Raw genomic sequence first — 18,098 nt, 5'->3', positions numbered from 1 at the left:
GGGAGGACCAGAGAATGGAAAGGCCCAGCACATAACTAGGCAGACTTGGGAAATGGTAAATTCCTACCCCTCTCTCACAGAGACTTGACTAAGAATGATTTCTTCTTTGCCTTCCTTAAATACAAATTCGGGCTGAGGGTGTGAGGGTGTGGTTCAAGTGGTAGAGTGCCTACATATTTAGCACAATGCTGGGAGTTCAAACTCCAGGAAATACCCGAACCCTCCACACAAACAAATTAGTGTCTTAAGAAAATCCATCTATAAAAATGTATTACTCCTGTAATCAGAGCTACTTAGGAGCCTGAAATTGGAGGATCACAGTTCAAAGCCAGCATGGGCAGAAAAGTCCATGAGATTCCAATTAACCATGAGAAGAAAAGTGGAAATGGAGCTGTGGTTCAAGTGGGTGCTACCCTTGAGCACAAAAACTCAAGGACAACCTTAAATTCAATCCTCAGGACCAACACACACACACACACACACACACACACACACAACTATTAACTCAAAAACACAAATATGGGTGAGATTAGGGTGAGATAATTCACATTGCTAAACTTTTCCTCTCTTTGTAAAAGTGTTCACCAGAGCTTTCATCCTCTGGTCAGTTTTCTCCCAGTATTTCAAGAGGGTATTGCTTCACCAAGCTCAGTGGTCACATGCACGCATATTTCACAAGCTGAGGTCTCAGTTGCCAAAACTGTTAGTCTACTGTAAATTATGATGTTGGAGTCATAAGGATTTGGGACGAGGAATCATTGTCGGGACTCATGAAACCTTTCTTTGCAAACTCACTTAGATGTTCAGACAGTGAAACAAAGGAGGATATTCTTAGAAGAGGAACACAAAGGTGCAATGGCTATGTGCATCTGACTATATAAAATAATCTTTATTGAAGTAAATTCCAGGAAATGGAAAGAAGAGGGATTTTCTTTGTTGCTATTTTTGTTTTCTTTTCTTTTTGTTGGTCTGTCTTTGGGAGGGCACAGGGGGTCACAGAAATGGAGGGACAAAGGGTGAACAAATGTGGCTGTGGTATTCACTAGACACATTGTTGAAAATGGTCTGTACAACTTGTTGTGTGGTTATGGAAAGGAAAAACTGGGAGAGAGCGAGGGAAGGGGTGACATTGTCCAAAAAGAAATGTACTCATTACCTGGCTTCTGTAGCCATAATGCTTCTTTATATCACCTTTATAATAACAATAAAATAATCATCATCATCATTGCAAACTCAAAAGGTAAAAACGTTATTAGAAATTCTGAGATGATGGCAGGAAAGCATGACAGCAAAATGTGGGCCCCTGTAAGGGTAAGATTTTGGGAAGCTTCACGTGTCACACACCCACGTGTGCGTGCCAGTCCTGGGTTAACATCCATATGGGGGGGGGTGCTGTATGAAGAAGAGGTACACAGAGGTCACAAATCAAGTCTGTGAGTCATAAACCTGCTCTACTTGGATTTCCTGACTTCCAAATTGTGTTTGGCTTAGGCTACTGGTAGATGAGGCTTTCCCATGACCACAAGCTGGGGGAGGCAGTGCAGGTGATCAGAAGATGACAGTACTGCACAATGTCTGTGGTCCTGGAGGAGTGCTTACTGTGGTCAGCCTAGTAGCAGCTACCTTAACCCACAAAGGATGCTAGCGCACAGCAGCCTCAGGGGCCAGGCACCCAGCTCCCTGACTGACTCACTGGTGGGTAACTTAAACCGTTCTGTGTCTCAGTTGCCTCCTCTGTACAATGAAGAAATAAGAGCCCCCTGTGTTGAAATGGAGGGACAAAAGGGTGAACAAATGCAGCCATGGTACTCACTAGACACTATGTTGAAAATGAACTGTACAACTTATGGATGGGGACAGGAAGGGGAAACTGGGACAGAATGAAGGAAGGGGTGACGCTGCCCCAAAAGAAATGTACTCTTTACCTGACTTATGAAGTGGTAACCTCCCTGTATATCACCTTAATAATAACATTTTTATTTTTAATTATTATAAAGATGATGTACAGAGGGGCTACCGTTACATGTCAGGTAATGAGTACATTTCTTTTTGGACATTGTCACCCCTTCCCTTACTTTTCCCCCAGCTGCCCCCTCCCTTCCCTACCCACAAGTTGTCTAGTTCATTTTCAACTTAGTATCTAGTGAAATAACACTGCTGCGAATGGTAACAATTTAAAACATCTTAGAAGAAAAAAAAGAGTCCTTTGTGTTTTAGGGCAGTGGTAAGATTAAATGAGCTCATCTATTTCAGCTTTCTACCTGGCTATGTGTGGTAAATGTCTGCTGCTGAACAGAGGAGCACCCTTGTAGTTAAGTGGGAGGCTTTCTATATTCGAGCAGGAAGAGAGAGTGACCAGGAAGGGAATTGCCCAGGTTTTCCCAGCAGATGCACACGCTGTAGACTCTAGCCTCTGCCCTGCCCCCCTCATAGAAGCTTCCGAGAAGCCTGGCCTAAACAGCTCAGGTGCTCTGTACCCTGCTTTGCTGACTGAAAGTTATTGTGTTCATTTGGCTCCTGTCTCTGGGCTGCCCCTGTGTGCTCCACCTCTTCCTGGAGCTTATGGTAGGAAAAGAGAGGGGCAGAGATTTAGCAATTCTCACTGTAAGAGACGACAGGAGCCGGGCGCCAGTTGCTCATGCCTGTCATCCTAGCTACTCAGGAGGCTGAGATCTGAGGATCGCGGTTCAAAGCCAGCCCAGGCAGGAATGTCCGTGAGACTCTAACCTCCAATAAACCACTAGAAAACCGGAAGTGGTGCTGTGGCTAAAGCGGTAGAGCGTGCTCCTTGAGCTGACGAGTGCACGGACAGCGCCCAAGCCCAGAGTTCAAGCCCCACAACCGACCAAAAAAAAAAAAAGGCAGGTTTGAAGAGAGGTGTGAGCACCTATGGGCTTCAGGATGGAGCACAGGAGGGAGATGTCTCAGCGCCTGCTGTGTTCTCTGTGGATGTGTGCACACCCTGATGCACAGTGAGTGTCCAAGCAAAGATGGAACCACAGAGACATGCACTCCAGTTGTGTGGGGGAATGGAAAGGCCGGTGTACGTTAGGGTGCGGGGCTTTGTAAAAGCCTTCACCTATGACCTTAGTACCCACCTGGAGAGTTGCACCCCCTTGCCTCCTGACTGACCTCCCTTTCATCCTTCTTTCCTGTTCTCCTCCCCCAGGGTCAGTGGACTTTCCCCTTTCATGGGTGACAATGATAATGAGACCTTAGCCAACGTTACCTCAGCTACCTGGGACTTTGACGACGAGGCGTTCGATGAGATCTCAGATGATGCCAAGGATTTCATCAGTAATTTGCTGAAGAAGGACATGAAGTAATGAGTGGGCTCGTTGGTCTGCTCGGTCCCTGCACTGGTGCTGGGCAGAAGGGTTTTCCTCTGCCTGTTGGGACTCCTTCCTCACCCCTGGCTCCACACCAGTCCTGGGTTCCCTGCAAGGGGAAGAGGGGAGGGTGGCCCCTAAGAGGCCCCGCCCATGATGGGGGGGGAGCTTTAGCTTTCCTCCCAGACTCCTCCTTCCTGCTGCCACACAGTGGCAGGCGCTAGCATTTAAACTCAGGGCTTCCAAGTTGCTAGACAGGTGCTCTATCACTTGAGTCATGTCCCCAAGCCTGTCTCACTTTCTGCCTGGGCTGGCCTCAAGCCTTGATCCTCCCAATCTCTGCCTCTCAAGTAGGTGGGATTACAGGTATGAGCCACCATGTCTGGCCCCTAACACCCATCTTTAGAAGCACTAAAGTGTCTTTAAAGAATATACTAAGCTGGGCACTGGTGGCTCATGCCTCTAATCCTAGCTACTCAAGAGGCTGAGTTGTAAGGATCGTGGTTTGAAGCCAGCCCAGGCAGGAAAGTTCATGAAACTCTTACCTCCAATTAACCACCAGAAAACTGGAAATGACACTGTGGCTCAAAGTGGTAGAGCTCTAGCCTTGAGCAAAAAAGCTAAGGGATGGGGCTGACCAAACAAAAAAATCTACTATTAAAATGACCTTTTAGAGTGCTTGCCTTGCATGCATGAGGCCCTGGGTTCGATTCCTCAGCACCACATAAGCAAAAAGAAAAAAGCCGGAAATGGCGCTGTGGCTCAAGAGGTAGAGCGCTAGCCTTGAGCTGAAGAGCTGAGGGAAAGCGCCCAGGCCCAGAGTTCAGGCCCCACGACCGGACCCCAAAAAAAAATAATAAAATAAAATAAAATGACCTTTGAGAGAAAATCATAGGAAGAGGTAGCTGTGTGAATGATGACAACCCCTAGACCCTTTTTTTTTGTTGTCATGGGGCTTGAATTCTGGGCCTGGTTGTTTTCCCTGAGCTCTTCAGCTCAAGGTGAATGCTCTACCACTTTGAGCCACAGCGCCACTTCTGATTTTCTGGCAGTTAATTGGAGATAAGAGGCTCACAAACTTTCCTGCCAGGCTGGCTTTGAACCACAATCCTCATATCTCAGCCTCCTGAGTAGCTAGGATTACAGGCGTGAGCCACCGGTGCCTGGTTCCTTTTATTTTTTGTATCAGGTTATGGCCCTGGGAACCTTCCATAGCCCCTCTGCAAAGAATGTGCCTTTGCAGTGTGCAAACACAGATACAGAGGCAGTCTGAGAACTGCTGGAAGGTCTTCATGTCTCCAGATTGTTCTTGTTTCGTGTTTTTTTCCCACATGTGACTGTTTAAGAGCTACCTGTCTGAATATGTCCTGGTTCCTTCTGACACAGAACACAGTGGCAAACAGTGGGAGGCTGGGCTCTGGAGGCCACATGTGGATGACGCAGCAGGGAGGAGTGTCAGGCACAGGGCCTTCAGGGTTTCACGAGGCTTCAGAATAGAGCTGAGAGAAAGACTCAAGTGGAGGAGGTTAGCTGCGGCTATACAGCATTGGTGGTGTGTGAGCAGAATTGGCTCCATTGAAGTAAGAAGATGAAAAGTCTGCGCACACAGGGAGAGCTGCCTGGGGCAGAGAGCCATGGAGATACCAGCTAAGACCTCTGGCCCATTGGCACCTCACCTACTCTGTAGATGTGGGCAGATGAGGCAAGGCCTAGCTCCAATGCCTCTAAATTGGATTTGGCAATAAGGAGCAGGCCTTCCCAGGGTATGATAATGACATGATGTCGGGCAGACAAGCAGTGTGGGGTGTGGGGGGAAGCCACATATCTGGGAACAGTTCAAAGCCAGTACAGACAGAAAAGTCTATGAATTCATCTGTAATTAACCACCAAAAGGGAGGGCTGGAGGTGTGGCTTAAGTGGTTAGAGTGCCAGCCAATCAAGGCTGAGGCACTGAATTCAACCCCAGGCCCTGAAATTGATCTTAATCAAATCGATCAAAATATTTGATTCCCATAAACTCTTGTACTCAGCATCCTTCCAACCAAACGTTTGTTTTCAAAAAAAATTGTTATAAAGTAAAATGTAGAAAACAGAGGTACCCATAAACTCCTTTACCTCAGAATTAGTACATTGTGCTGTCCATCTTTCCAGTCATTGTTCTATGTTTGGTTAGCATTTGGTTCTCTGGGATTTATAGTTCTACTACAGTTGAGGTGATGGCTCAGAGAGATTAATCTCAGAGAGATTAACTGAGTTTCAGTGCAGTTCAAAAGTTGTCATGATTTACTAATTGTATGGAAGACACACTTCTTTGATCTGATACCCAACCATACAATAAGGCAGGAGTTCAATAATTCAGAGATTTTTTTTTCTAGAATTTCACTCTCCCTTCTCCTCCCTAGATGAGGAGACAGAAGATTAGACCCCAGATGAGCCCAACCCCTATGTGACTATCAGAGACCCTGCCCTAGAATATGGTGCCAGCCTTCCCAGACAAGTCTGTCCTTCAGCACTAACCCTTCCTGGATCCCAGGAGAAGATCATGAGATACTACCTACTCTCCTGGAAGCTTGTGCTTCTTAACACTAGCCTGTGCTGGTTGAGTCAGTATAATCCAGACGAGATGGGAAAAGGCCAAGTGCAGAGTGACTCTGATCATGTCAGATGAATCAAGAAAGAGGAACTCTTGGCTGTGCCTGGTGTGACTAGGGACAGGTGATCTCCCATTTCTGATTTAACCAACAGTCTCTGAGTTCCTCTTCTCAGAAATCCTCTGGTCTTTACCCCTATCAGAGACCGCCTGAACTGTACCCAATGCCTTCAGCATCCATGGCTGATGAAGGACACCAAGAACATGGAGGCCAAGAAGCTCTCCAAAGACCGGATGAAGAAGTACATGGCGCGAAGGAAATGGCAGGTAATGTAGGCTCCTTGGGACTGATGTGTAGCTCCCATGTTTGCTTTAATCAAGCCATTCTTATTAAAACTGGCCCTGGCCTCACTCCCCAGGAAGTCTGCATTTGTTTCTAAAATAGTCTGGGACCTAGTTAGGCAGCTAATTAAGATACAGTGTTACCTCTTTTGCTGACAGGAAGTTGGCTGCTCAAGTACAGCTTGTCTCTCCCATTCTGCTCAGCTCTGTCCTAGAGGGACCAATAAGGGAGATCTCAGGCAGCCTGGCCCTCTCTCAGGTTAGGCTGCTGGGTGTTCCTGTCTTCATGGCTAGGGATGAACACCATTACTTAGCCACTTTCTAGAGAGGCTGGGTGTTGCTGTGCATATTTAAGCAAGGATTGAGTCTTACTATGGGTTCATTTTCTCATCTGTGAGCTGGTGAGAAATTGACACCCCTCCACTGATGAGACCTCTGTGAGATAATCATCTTATGGCCTTTATTACAATGCCCACCGCATAACTAGCCTTTGAAAATACTATTAGTAAGCTAACAGGTATGGAGGGCTGGCTGGGGAACAGGGGCTATTCAAAGCTTTTGCTGTGCAGTAAGTCTTTAATCTTAGGTAGCAGATACTATCAGTAGCCCCACTTTACAGACAGACTGAGGCACAGCATATGTTAGGAAGTCATCCAGGATCACACAGCTAAGTGGAAAAGCCAGTAGTCAAACACAGAACTTGGCTCTGAAGTACAGTCTTAATGACATAGAACTGCCTCTGATAATAAGATAGATAAAACTATCATCCAAAACTGCAGAGCAGTTTTTACCACCAAGTTATAATATAAATAATATAAATGACTATCACAATTTATAGCACATCTAGGACTCCTGGAGGTAGGAATTTCCATACCCTGGTTTCCAAACTCAGGGGATGTATAATGCAGGGGAAACTCAAACACATAGACATAAAAGGACATAAGGCCCACGGGAACTATAAACTATCACTATAGCTATCCATAACCATATATGTGAGTATAAGCAGAAGAGGTCATTCCTAGCCAGAGTTGATGAGGTTAAAGGAGATTCTTGCAGAGGCAGGAGCTGGAAATTAAGTATGGAACACACTACAGGGGAGTGTGTCTGGAGATAAAAACAGAAGTGGAAACTGGGCCCACACTGGCTGGAGATTCTGGGGACCTGAGAGCAACTGAGACTTTGCTCATGTGGTAGAAAAAAAGGAAGTCCTTTGTCACACAGTTTTCTGGAGAAGTACAACTTCACATAGAGATTTAAGAAGGCTTGAAAAAGCTTCAGGGCCTGTGGTTTAGATTTTCAGAGACTGGAGACCCAAGTATGTGGCAGCCAGAGCTCCTCCACAATGCAGGCAGGTCATGCTTAGTGCATGCCCCACCCTTGTGAAGGGATGGGTAGGTCAATGAAAGGTGAGTAGAATACCTGTGCTTCCTCTTTCCTGGGACCTTTAACACCAAATTGCAAATGTTTTTTTAAAAAGGGTGTCAATAAAACCCATAGTCAGCTTTGCTAATAATCAGGTCAGGTTTGCCAATGATCCCTGGCCAGCAAGTAGATCTTGGAGAAATATTTCTAGAGAGATGGGGCAGGGAAGCAGGTCTAACTGGATCTCACTTGGATGAGGCTGTGTGGTAAGGGGCAGCCTTTTTATCTTGGAACACAACCTCAGGTCAAGTGCAGAAGACATAATATATAGGGGCTTGGAAGATGGCTCAGTGGTAGAATGCTTGCCTTGCATGCATGAGACCCTGGGTTCAATTCCTTAGCACCACATAAGCAGAAAAAAGCCTGAAGTGGCACTGTGGCTCAAGTGGTAAAGTGCTAGTCTTGAGCTGAAGAACTGAGGGACAGCACCCAGGCCTAGAGTTCAGGCCCCATGACCAACAAAAAGAGAAGAAGAGGAGGAGGAGGAGGAAGAAGAAGATATAAGATATGAAGCAAATGAAAGCTAAGCACTGGTCGCTTATGTTGTAATCCTAGCTACTCAGGAAGTTGAGATATGAGGATTAAGGTTCAAAGCCAGCCTGGGGAGGAAAGTCTGTGAGACTGTTATCTCTAATTAACCAACAAAAAGTCAAAATTGGAGCTGTGGCTCAAGTATTCTAGCCTTGAACAAAAAAGCTCAGAGACAGTGCCCAGACTCAGTTCAAGCCCTGGGACCAGCATAAATAAATAAATAGAAGCAAATGAAATGTCAGTCATATCAGTCATGGAATTATAATTTTTCCTAATGTTTTAATAATTTAATTTTTTCTTGTTATTTATAATATTATTATATGTAGTATTTTTCTCAGAGTGGAATGGGGGAGAGAAAAGCAGTAGAATTTAGAGAAAAAACCTTAATCCCACCCACCCCCCTTTTTTTTTTACCAGATCTGGAAAAAAGTTCAGGTCCTGAACTCAGGACCTGGGCACTGTCCCTGAGCTTCTTTTGCTCTAGGCCAGCACTCTACCCCTTGAGACACAGCATCACTTCAGGCTTTTTCTGTTTATATGGTACTGAGGAATTGAACCCAGGGCTTCATGCATGCTAGGCAATCACACTACCACTAAGCCACATTCCCAGCCCCTTAATTCCCTATTTTAATGCAGGTGGAAACACTTGGAAATTATTTTTCCACAAAACCAACAGTGAGAGCTGGGTACCAATTGCTCATGGCTGTAATCCTGGCTACTCAGGAGGCTGAGATCTGAGGATCACATTTCAAAAGCAGCCCAGGCAGGAAAGTCTGTAAGACTCATCTCCAATTAACCTCCAGAAAACCGGAAGTAGAGCTGTGGCTCAAAGTGGTAAAATGCTAGCCTTGAGCACAAACGCTTAGGGATAGCACCTAGGCCCTGAGTTCAAGCCCCACAATTGGGAAAAAAAAAAAAAAAAAACAGTCAGGTTTCACAAAATTCTACACAAAACTAATCTACAGCCGGGTGCCGGTGGCTCACGCCTGTAATCTTAACTACTCAGTAGGCCGAGATCTGAGGATCGCGGTTCCAAGCCAGCCGGGGCAGGCAAGTCCGTGAGACTTTTATCTCCAATAAAGCACTAGAAAACCGGAAGTGGTGCTGTGGCTAAAGTGGTAGAGCGCTTGCCTTGAGCTGAAGAGTGCAGGGATAGCACCCAAGCCCAGAGTTCAAGCCCCACGACCGACCAAAAAAACAAAACAAAACAAAAAAACTATTCTACAAAATCTAACCCAGAACTGGGCACTGGTGGCTCAGCCTGTAATCCTAGCTACTCAGGAGGCTGAGATCTGAGGATCATGGTTCAAAGGCAGCCCGGGCAGGAACATCCCTGAGATTCTTATCTCCAATAAACCACCAGAAAACTGGAGGTGGCACTGTGGCTCAAGTGGTAGAGCTCTCACCTTGAGCTGAAGAGCTGAGGGACAGTGCCTAGGCCCAGAGTTCAAGCCCCACAACCAACAACAACAAAAAATCTCACCCAACACCAAACATCTCTAAAGCAGAAACAGTTCTGCTCCAAATGATCAGTCATCTTAGGTCATTTCCTAAGGTCAATGTTTTCCATATTTAAACTAATCATAGGACCTTAGCTCCCCTAGGAATAATAGGGGCAGTATTCCCTCTCAGAGTAGCCAAGGTTATATTTAATAGAGTAGAGAGGGATGAGCTGTGCTGAATGAAGGGTTAATTCAGGTTATAGGCAATTCAGCTAATTCTACAAGGAACCTCATAACTGTTCAGGAGTTCTGGTTTTCAAAGAGGTACCAGAGGAAAAAAGCAACATGGGGCCAAAACCCCTCCGTGCAAGGCTACACTGGCTATAGATGATTGACTGTATTCTGATCTGAGAGTGAAGTTATTCTAAAAGAAGGTATATTTTAAATTTTGTATTAAAGAGTTTCACAAAGACATGTCAGTAAGGATTGGCAGTAAGAGTAAGGATAACAGGGCTAATGCATACAAACTGGAAGGAAAGGACTAGGAATTAAAAGGCCTATGGGCAAAATACCTTTAGTTTCTGGGAACCACAAAGTCCCCAACAGTGTATCGAGGGCAACAGGAGAGAAAACATGACACTCGATATAACATCACAATTGGACATTATGTACTGTACTTAGAGAAAACTGCAGTCTTGGGGATGTTGGTGGATATGTAGGGCCTTATTGGCTGGCTGGTGCCATAATGACCAATTTGCCTCACTTTTACCAGCGACTATATGGATATTAGTACTGAATGACCCTAATTCCAGGAAACCCACAGTCTTGGGTGAACCAGGACAGTTGTCATTGGTTGTCATTCTAACTGGCCCTCCAGAAACTGGAGAGTTTGCACTGTATTTTTGAGGCCCAGACAAATGCTGTCCACCAGTTGCCCTCCAAAGATGAAAAGTCTTTCTCAAAATAAAGACGAAAGAGAATTGAAACTTTAATGTTTGAATTTTGTTCCAATAGTTTCCAAAGATCTTGGCAAAGTAGCAATCTTAAGCTTAGAGCCGTGACACTAAAAGACCAGAACACAGAGATATTTATTTTCTGGTGCTGATAAACTCCTTCCTTTACAATTGTTTTTCACAAGTCAGTTTCCAAAGATTGAATTCTAATGTAGATTATTTGAAAAAAATTATTAAGACTCACATTTCTCCCTGCTTAAAAAATTATATGCTAAACACCTACATTTGCTGGAAATGTTCCCAAGATGATGTATTAGCTTCTTAACATATTTGTCACTCCTCTGAAATATTTCAACTCTTTGATAACTTCTTGTTAGACATTCAGTTACAAAATCAAACTAAGAAGAAAAAGACATCATCTTTCTGCACATACAAGTGAAGACAGACATGGTCCAACCTAATTTAGGTGTCTGGAATTGGGGAGCCCATGGGCTGAAGCAAGCAATACCCCTTCCCCTGTATTCATGAGCATGAGTCATAGTCTTTCTGGGAAGATGAGAACCAAAAGAAAATTCAAATCTTTTTAACACAGAATCTAGACACTAAGGTACATAGAGGGGAGCTAAAAGCTAAACTGGATCCCCTGACTGGATCACCCTCTGAACAAACCCTCTGAATTTAGAGACTCCTGGCCCCAAGGCAAACCAGTCTGCATTGGCTAAAAGGTATAGAGAGCTCAAAGAGTAGGGTGTAGGATTTGGCTGATAACCAAGGAGGCTCCTCCAACCTTGTGTTACCTTCTTAACAATTCCTGTGGGAACTGGTTTTGCCACACTCCTAAAACACTACAGAGAGATTAACCAGGCCATCAGTTAAGTAACAACCTCTCGTAAGAAGAGCTTGAAAGGCTGCCATGTGGCCTCAGTCTTCAGGGACATTCCCTACAGAGCCATGATTTTCCCCTCATCACCCCACTCCTGGGCCTCCTGGATTCTGTTCTTTTCTCCTCATCACCCCACTCTTGGCCTCCTGTTTGGAGTGACCCACCTACACTGAAGCAGCAGAGGGTCAAAAGTACACCCACACCACTTAGTGCTGTGTGCAGAAGGGCAAATGGCCAGAGGACAGAGCCAGTTGGAATGTCTGTTCAAAGTACATAAATATCATCTGCACTTGGAGGAGAGGGGACAGGAAGGAAAAGTGACTGGTTACAACGGCAGGTCCCTGCTTAAGTCAGACGCAATTTTCCATATAGTCTCTTAACATCTTGAAATTTGCCACTTTTTGAAATAATCATTTTACCCAAAACACTGGCTTTCCAGGTAATCAAAAGAGTGAGACTTTCCTAAGATTTGTATGTGGAATTAATTCTGGAGGAAAATGGCTTTGCCAGCACAGCTTGAGGTTCCGTGAGCCAGTGCGTGGCATCTGCCTCTGAAGAGGCTGTTTCCTTCCTCTCTCAGAAGGGGACAAGAAGACAATCTGTGGTGACGTCTGTTCTGTGGGTACAGTGTCTCTTTATGCCTAAGAAAAATGCAGGGCTGCATGGAGCAGGAGTGGAAAGACTACTCAGTTATGCCTGAGTTTTCTTAGCCATTCCCCTTGACCCAGAGAAATGACCAGAAGAGAAACCTTATCAGAACATGAGAAACAGACAAAATTTCATTCTTTGAGGATCTCTTGGCTTTAAATCCTATGCTTAGTAGGATTTTTGCAATGCAAAGAAATTACATCTCAAGTTCTGATCCTTTTCAGTAGAGTTCTACCCTCTCCCAAGGTGCCTATTTGGGTGCTTCTTTCTGATCCCTAAGGAGACTCGGGAAGACCACCACCACCCCAGACTCCTCTGAACAACCATGGACTTGTGCTGAGGCCAGCCTGGGTGTTTCTTGAAATCTCCTAAGTTATCTGAATCATAAACAGAACTAAATAGGACCTTGGAGACCATCATACCCAGCCTCCTCCCTATACACAGGAAGAAACTGCAGTCCGGGGATTAAGTGGCTCACCCAAGGTCGACTCTCTTTCCCTCCTTGAGGACCCATGGGATTTGTAGTAACTGTCTTCTTGACCAATTAAAATCCTATCACAGACATTGTTTTATGAGAAACTGCCTCACTGGGCCAGTCCGCAATAAGTCTTTGGAGCTGTCTCAGCCTGCAGTTGCTTTATATAAACTATCCCTTTTATGGGAGTTGAAGCACAGTTTGAAAAGGGTTTTTGTCTCATGTTGACCTTGTTTAGTCACATTAACGCACACATCAGTTCCAGGCCCCATTCCATTCTCTGAACATCTTCGGACACGCTGACAGTGTGAGCAGAGCAAGGCTGGCTCACTCTCAGACAGGACCTACACTCGCTCACTCGGAAGACACTGGGTTCAGGGAGCCTCTCCTGCATTAGGCTCTGCTTCCAGGACCCCTGCCTGAGCGCAGGCCTGCTGCAGTCAGGGACATTGCCTGAGACCAACCTCAGTGTCTTATTTTCCAGAAAACGGGCAATGCTGTGAGAGCCATTGGAAGACTGTCCTCTATGGCAATGATCTCAGGGCTCAGTGGCAGGAAATCCTCAACAGGGTCACCAACCAGCCCTCTCAATGCAGAGAAACTAGAATCAGAAGGTAAGGAGCGCCGAGAGGGCTTCCTCCTATCAGAGGAAGAGAGCGGTTTTCAGGTAGAGGGACATTTTGAGGATTTGAGGTTTGCTTTTGTTTTCTTAATATAGCCTACAAGAATAAAATCAGGACTTTTGGGGTTGCCCTGACAACTGGTAAGTCTAGCAATTATTCTTTGTTAAACCTTTGGCTTAACTATCTTCAGAAGGAAAGCTATTATTTGTCTGGTGGAATTAGTTGCTTGCTTATTCTTTTTCCTGTGCTTTGTACAAGAACTAACAAAGGCCTTATTAAAAATCTTTCTCTTTTTATTACAAAAGCAAGACTTGGGTATTAATAGGCAAAAACAAAAACTAAGATTGTGTAACATTTAAAGTTATCCTTCCATTCTGTACAGTCCTTGTGTTTTTGTTTTTAACAAAAGGAATTTGAATACTCCATATTCCTTCACATTTTTCATGCTGCAGAAATGTGTAGCTATCAGTTACAATAAGCAGGTCCCTCCTGGGACCAACAGGCCTAGCTCCTTGCCTCCCACCTTTGGGAGCTACCGCTAACAATCTCTGCGTAAAAGCCTTAGGCTCCTCTTGTTTCCGGTGCACACAGACGGCCCTTTCTTATCCAGGTGAACCTCCTCCATTGCCTGGTGTTTTGGGTATCCACAGGTGAAAAGTTGAGCCTAGATCCCATTGGGCACAAAATTAGGGTAACTGGCAAGACCCATAACTTGTTGCTCTAGAGCTTCCTTACAGTCAGGGGCAGATTCTGAAGCACAAAGGCCTTGTGCTTCATGAGCCACTCCTGCCGTAACCCAGGCAGCCCTGGTGACCAGAAATAGCCTGAAGGGAGTAGAGGACATAGGAGCCTCAGACTTTTTCCTGGATTTATCCCACATCCTAATCCATAGTCCTACCACATGCAGGCCAAGCACAGAATGCTGGCAAGATGAATGTGCCTCTAGACCTGGCTGCTCCACTCAAGGCAGGTGATGGACCTGCTGTAGCAAGGGGGCACAGGGCACTGAGTCAGGAAGGCAGGAGGTTCTGTCCCTCGTGGATACCCTCAGTGATCCTGAAGCAGCATAAAATGCAGCTAAAGCCCCCCTTTTTAAAAGATGACTTCCTTTTCAATGTGTCAGCATCAGGGAAGGGGGAGGCTGAACATTTCCCCATTTGGGGCACAGTTCTCTGCTGCCAAATGTTTTTGGCAGTAGGCCAACTCATCCCTAGGAGAAAGGCGTGTTTGTGATTCACTCCTACAAGCTGCATTATTTGTGAAATTAGAGCAACTTTTTTTTTTTTTCAAGCCAGTCCTTTTGATATAGGGGGAGACAAGAATAGGGAATGAAGGAATGACCTGGTCTTCTCTCTTGTCTTCTAGAAGATGTCAACCAGGCTTTCCTTGAGGCTGTGGCTGAGGAAAAGCCCCATGTAAAGCCCTATTTCTCAAAGACCATTCGTGATCTGGAAGTTGTGGAGGGAAGTGCTGCTAGGTTTGACTGCAAAATTGAAGGTAAGCTATAGCTAGGCCTCTTCACCATACCTGAGAGAGCAGCACAGTGGAGCCCTGGGAAAGATGTCAGGTCTGTGCAGCTCAGAGCCACAGGAGGCCCCGAGGGAGGGACACCGGGTCAGGACGAGCTGCTCCAGAAGAGCTACTCACTCCACTCCCTCTCCTAAACATTAGTGCTCTCAAGTAACTGTCCTAAGTGTCCATTGATTTCTTACATGTCACGGGACCTGTTTTAAATGGCTCCTCATGGAGCTCCCTGACCATGCACTTACATAACAAACCAGGCATTGCAAACCCCTGAGAAACATGTGGTTTACTCACAAGAAGCTCTCAAAGAAAGGTTGGTGAAAAGGGCAGACAATTCAAGTAGGCTGGCTTAGCTGCTCGTCAGCAGGCAGTGTGACTTTGGGCTGTGAATTCATGCCAGTGATATCCAACATGCAGAGAGCCCTGAGCACTGTGAGACCACAGGTACAAAAGGGGGAAACCTTTGTAGTGTTTTAGAAGAAGTCATGGAGTAAAGGGGAAAATGGTGATATGGAAGGAGCTGCAGTATGATTTCAAACTAAGTTGGGACCTAGGCAAGTCAGTTTGTGCCTTGTCTCCCCCAGAAACAATGTAGCCACCGAATGAAAAGCGATTACAGCTCAAAGACCTTAGATCCTGAGCAACTAGCAAAGTTAATGACACATCACATTACCAGCTCCATGGATTGCAAAATTCTAGAAGGATAGGGGACAAGATAAGACAGGCATCTTCAAGGCTGTGACTTTCATGTACCAACCAGAGTAGAGGGTTATCTCCCATCTTGGTCTGCGCAAGTAAAATGCAAGTTTATTTAGCAACTTCTCCAAGGCCACAAGTGTAGCACCTCTGTGAGAGCAAACCATATACCCACTTTGTCTTAATACTATAACTCTAATGCCTTTTTTTTTTTTTTTTTTGGGTCCGGTCGTGGGGCCTGAACTCTGGGCCTGGGCACTGTCCCTCAGCTCTTCAGCTCAAGGCTAGCGCTCTACCATTTGAGCCACAGTACCACTTCCGGCTTTTTTCTTTTTGCTTATGTGGTGCTGAGGAATCGAACCCAGGGCCTCAGGCATGCAAGGCAAGCGCTCTACCACTGAGCCACCTTCCCAGCCCAACTCTAATGCCTTTTAAAGAAACTAACACAACAGTAGAAATGGAAAGACTGTTTTGCTCCTACACCTTTAGCTTATCACAATACCATGTTGACAAGGCCCACTGGCTCATGTCTATAATTTAACTACTCAGGAGGAAGAGATCTGAGGATCCCAGGAAAAGTCCATGAAACTCTTTATGTCCAATTAACCACCAGAAAACCAGAAGTGAAGCTGTGGCTCAAAGCGGTAGAGCACTAGCCTGAGCAGAAGAGTATAGGGACAATGCCCAGGCCCTGAGTTTAAACTCCATGACCGACAGAAGAAAAAAAAAAAGTAGATGCACCAGGGCTGGGTGTAGAGGCTTACTTAACCCCAGGTACTTGGGAGAAAAAGATTAGGGTGATTATGGTTCCAGGGTAGCCCAGGGTAAAAAGACAGACAGACTCCATCTCAATCAGCCATCGTGGTATAAATAGGAGGATTGCTGTCCAGGCCAGCCTAAAATGTAAGACTAGGAGTATGGCTCGAGTGGTAGAGCACATGCCCACCAAGTATAATACCCCAAATTCAATCCAGGACTGCAAATAAAAGATTAAAGCAAAAAGTGTTGGGCAAGGCAGAAGTAATAAGGCTCTGAGTTCAGACTCTTCTGCCATCACCACTACCACCACCCAAAAATAAATTAACAATTAAAATGGAAAGCAGGTGTGCTGCCTTCAGTGACTCAAGTCCTCAAAGTCCTAATATTGGGGATTTTGCTGAACAAGTTCCAGCCACAGCCTATCACTCTCATCTTGCCATTGTCTTTGAGTCTTCTGAGATTTTTTCTCTTTTTTTTTCTTCTGGTCCTGGGTCTTCAACTCAGGTTCTGAGTACTATCCCTAAGCTTCTTTTTCTCAAGGCTAGCACTCTACCCACTTGAGCCACAGGTTTACTTCCAGCTTTTTAGGTAGTTTATTGGAGAAAAGAGTCTCTTGGACTTTCCTGCCCTAGCTGGCTTTGAATAGGAATCCTCAAATCTCAACCTCCTGAGTAGCTAGGATTACAGGTGTTAGCCACCAGTGCTTGACTTCTTTTTTATTTTGTGTGTCAGCTGATCCTGGGGCTTGAACTTAGGGCATGGTTACTTTGATCTTTTGTGCTCAAGGCTTACACTCTACCACTTGAGATAAGAGTCTCCTGGACTTTACTGCCTGGCTGGTTTTAAACTGAGATCCTCAGATCTCTGCCATTTGTAGCTAAGATTACAGGTGTGAGCCACAGACACCCAGCATCCTTTATTTTTTAAAAAAAATTTGCTATGAGGGGCTGGGAAGGTGGCTCAGTGGTAGAGTGATTGCCTTGTATGCATAAGGCCCTGGGTTCGAGTCCTCAGCACCACAAAAGCAGGAAAAGCTGGAAGTGCACTGTGGCTCAAGTGGTAGAGTGCTCACCTTGAGGTGAAGAGCTCAGGGACAGCACTTAGGCCTGGAGTTCAGGCCCCACCACTGACAAAAAAAAAAAAATGTTATGAGATAGTGACTATCATCTTACCCCTTTGGGTTTATTTTCATGGCATTTACATAGCTTCTGGCTGGGGTACTGAGAAATTATACTTGAAAAGAATACTAATGTGTGTGTACACACACACACACACACACACATGTACTCATGTAAAAATACAAATAATATATATTGGGGGTTGTGGTTTGCCAGTACTGGGGCTTGAGCTCAAGGACTTGCACTCTCATTCACTCATGATTGACACTCTACACTTGAGACATGACTCTACTTACAAAGTTTTACAGATTAACTATAGCTAAGAGTCTGCTGTGAGCTGGTGGCTCATGCCTGTAATCCTAGCTATTCAAGGGGCTGAGATCTGAAGATTGTAGCTCAAAACCGGCCCAGGCAGAAAAGTCTGTGAGATTTATCTCTGATTAATCACCAGAAAAACCAGAAGTGGCACTGTGGCTTAAAGTAGTAGAGTGCTAGCCTTGTGCTAAAGAGCTCAGGGACAGAGCTCAGGCCCTGAGTTTAAGTCCTGCAACAAAAAAAAAAAAAAGAAAAAAAGAGTCCTGAGAATTGTCTGCCTAGGCTGGCTCCAAACTATAATTCTCAAATCCCAGCCTCTTGAGTAGCTTGAATTAGAGACATGAGCCACTCATACTTGGTCTTGTATGTAATTTTTATTCTAGTTGGGGTTATACTTTTCTCCTCTAAAAATACTTCTCAAAAAATTGAGTTGGAATATATTACATAT

The 18,098-nt window shown here is 45.2% G+C and overlaps 1 protein-coding gene across 7 annotated transcripts in view; it reads left to right on the top strand.

Annotated features, from left to right (window-relative positions):
* Window positions 1–18,098, top strand: part of Mylk (myosin light chain kinase) — a 194,531-nt gene that overhangs the window by 173,517 nt on the left and 2,916 nt on the right. For 6 of the 7 annotated variants that reach the window (XM_042667365.1, XM_042667361.1, XM_042667379.1 and 3 more), the window contains 4 exons: window positions 3,170–3,322; window positions 6,123–6,246; window positions 13,100–13,229; window positions 14,604–14,735. In XM_042667365.1, coding sequence (XP_042523299.1) covers window positions 3,170–3,322; window positions 6,123–6,246; window positions 13,100–13,229; window positions 14,604–14,735 — 539 coding nt within the window. The remainder of the gene's footprint in view (window positions 1–3,169; window positions 3,323–6,122; window positions 6,247–13,099; window positions 13,230–14,603; window positions 14,736–18,098) is intronic. The other variant, XM_042667374.1, reaches the window with a different exon arrangement.

Source organism: Dipodomys spectabilis, unplaced genomic scaffold (genome assembly GCF_019054845.1).
Source record: "Dipodomys spectabilis isolate Male_0828 unplaced genomic scaffold, ASM1905484v1 ptg000017l, whole genome shotgun sequence".
Taxonomy (NCBI): domain Eukaryota; kingdom Metazoa; phylum Chordata; class Mammalia; order Rodentia; family Heteromyidae; genus Dipodomys; species Dipodomys spectabilis.
This window is presented reverse-complemented; position numbering and strand designations above follow the sequence as displayed.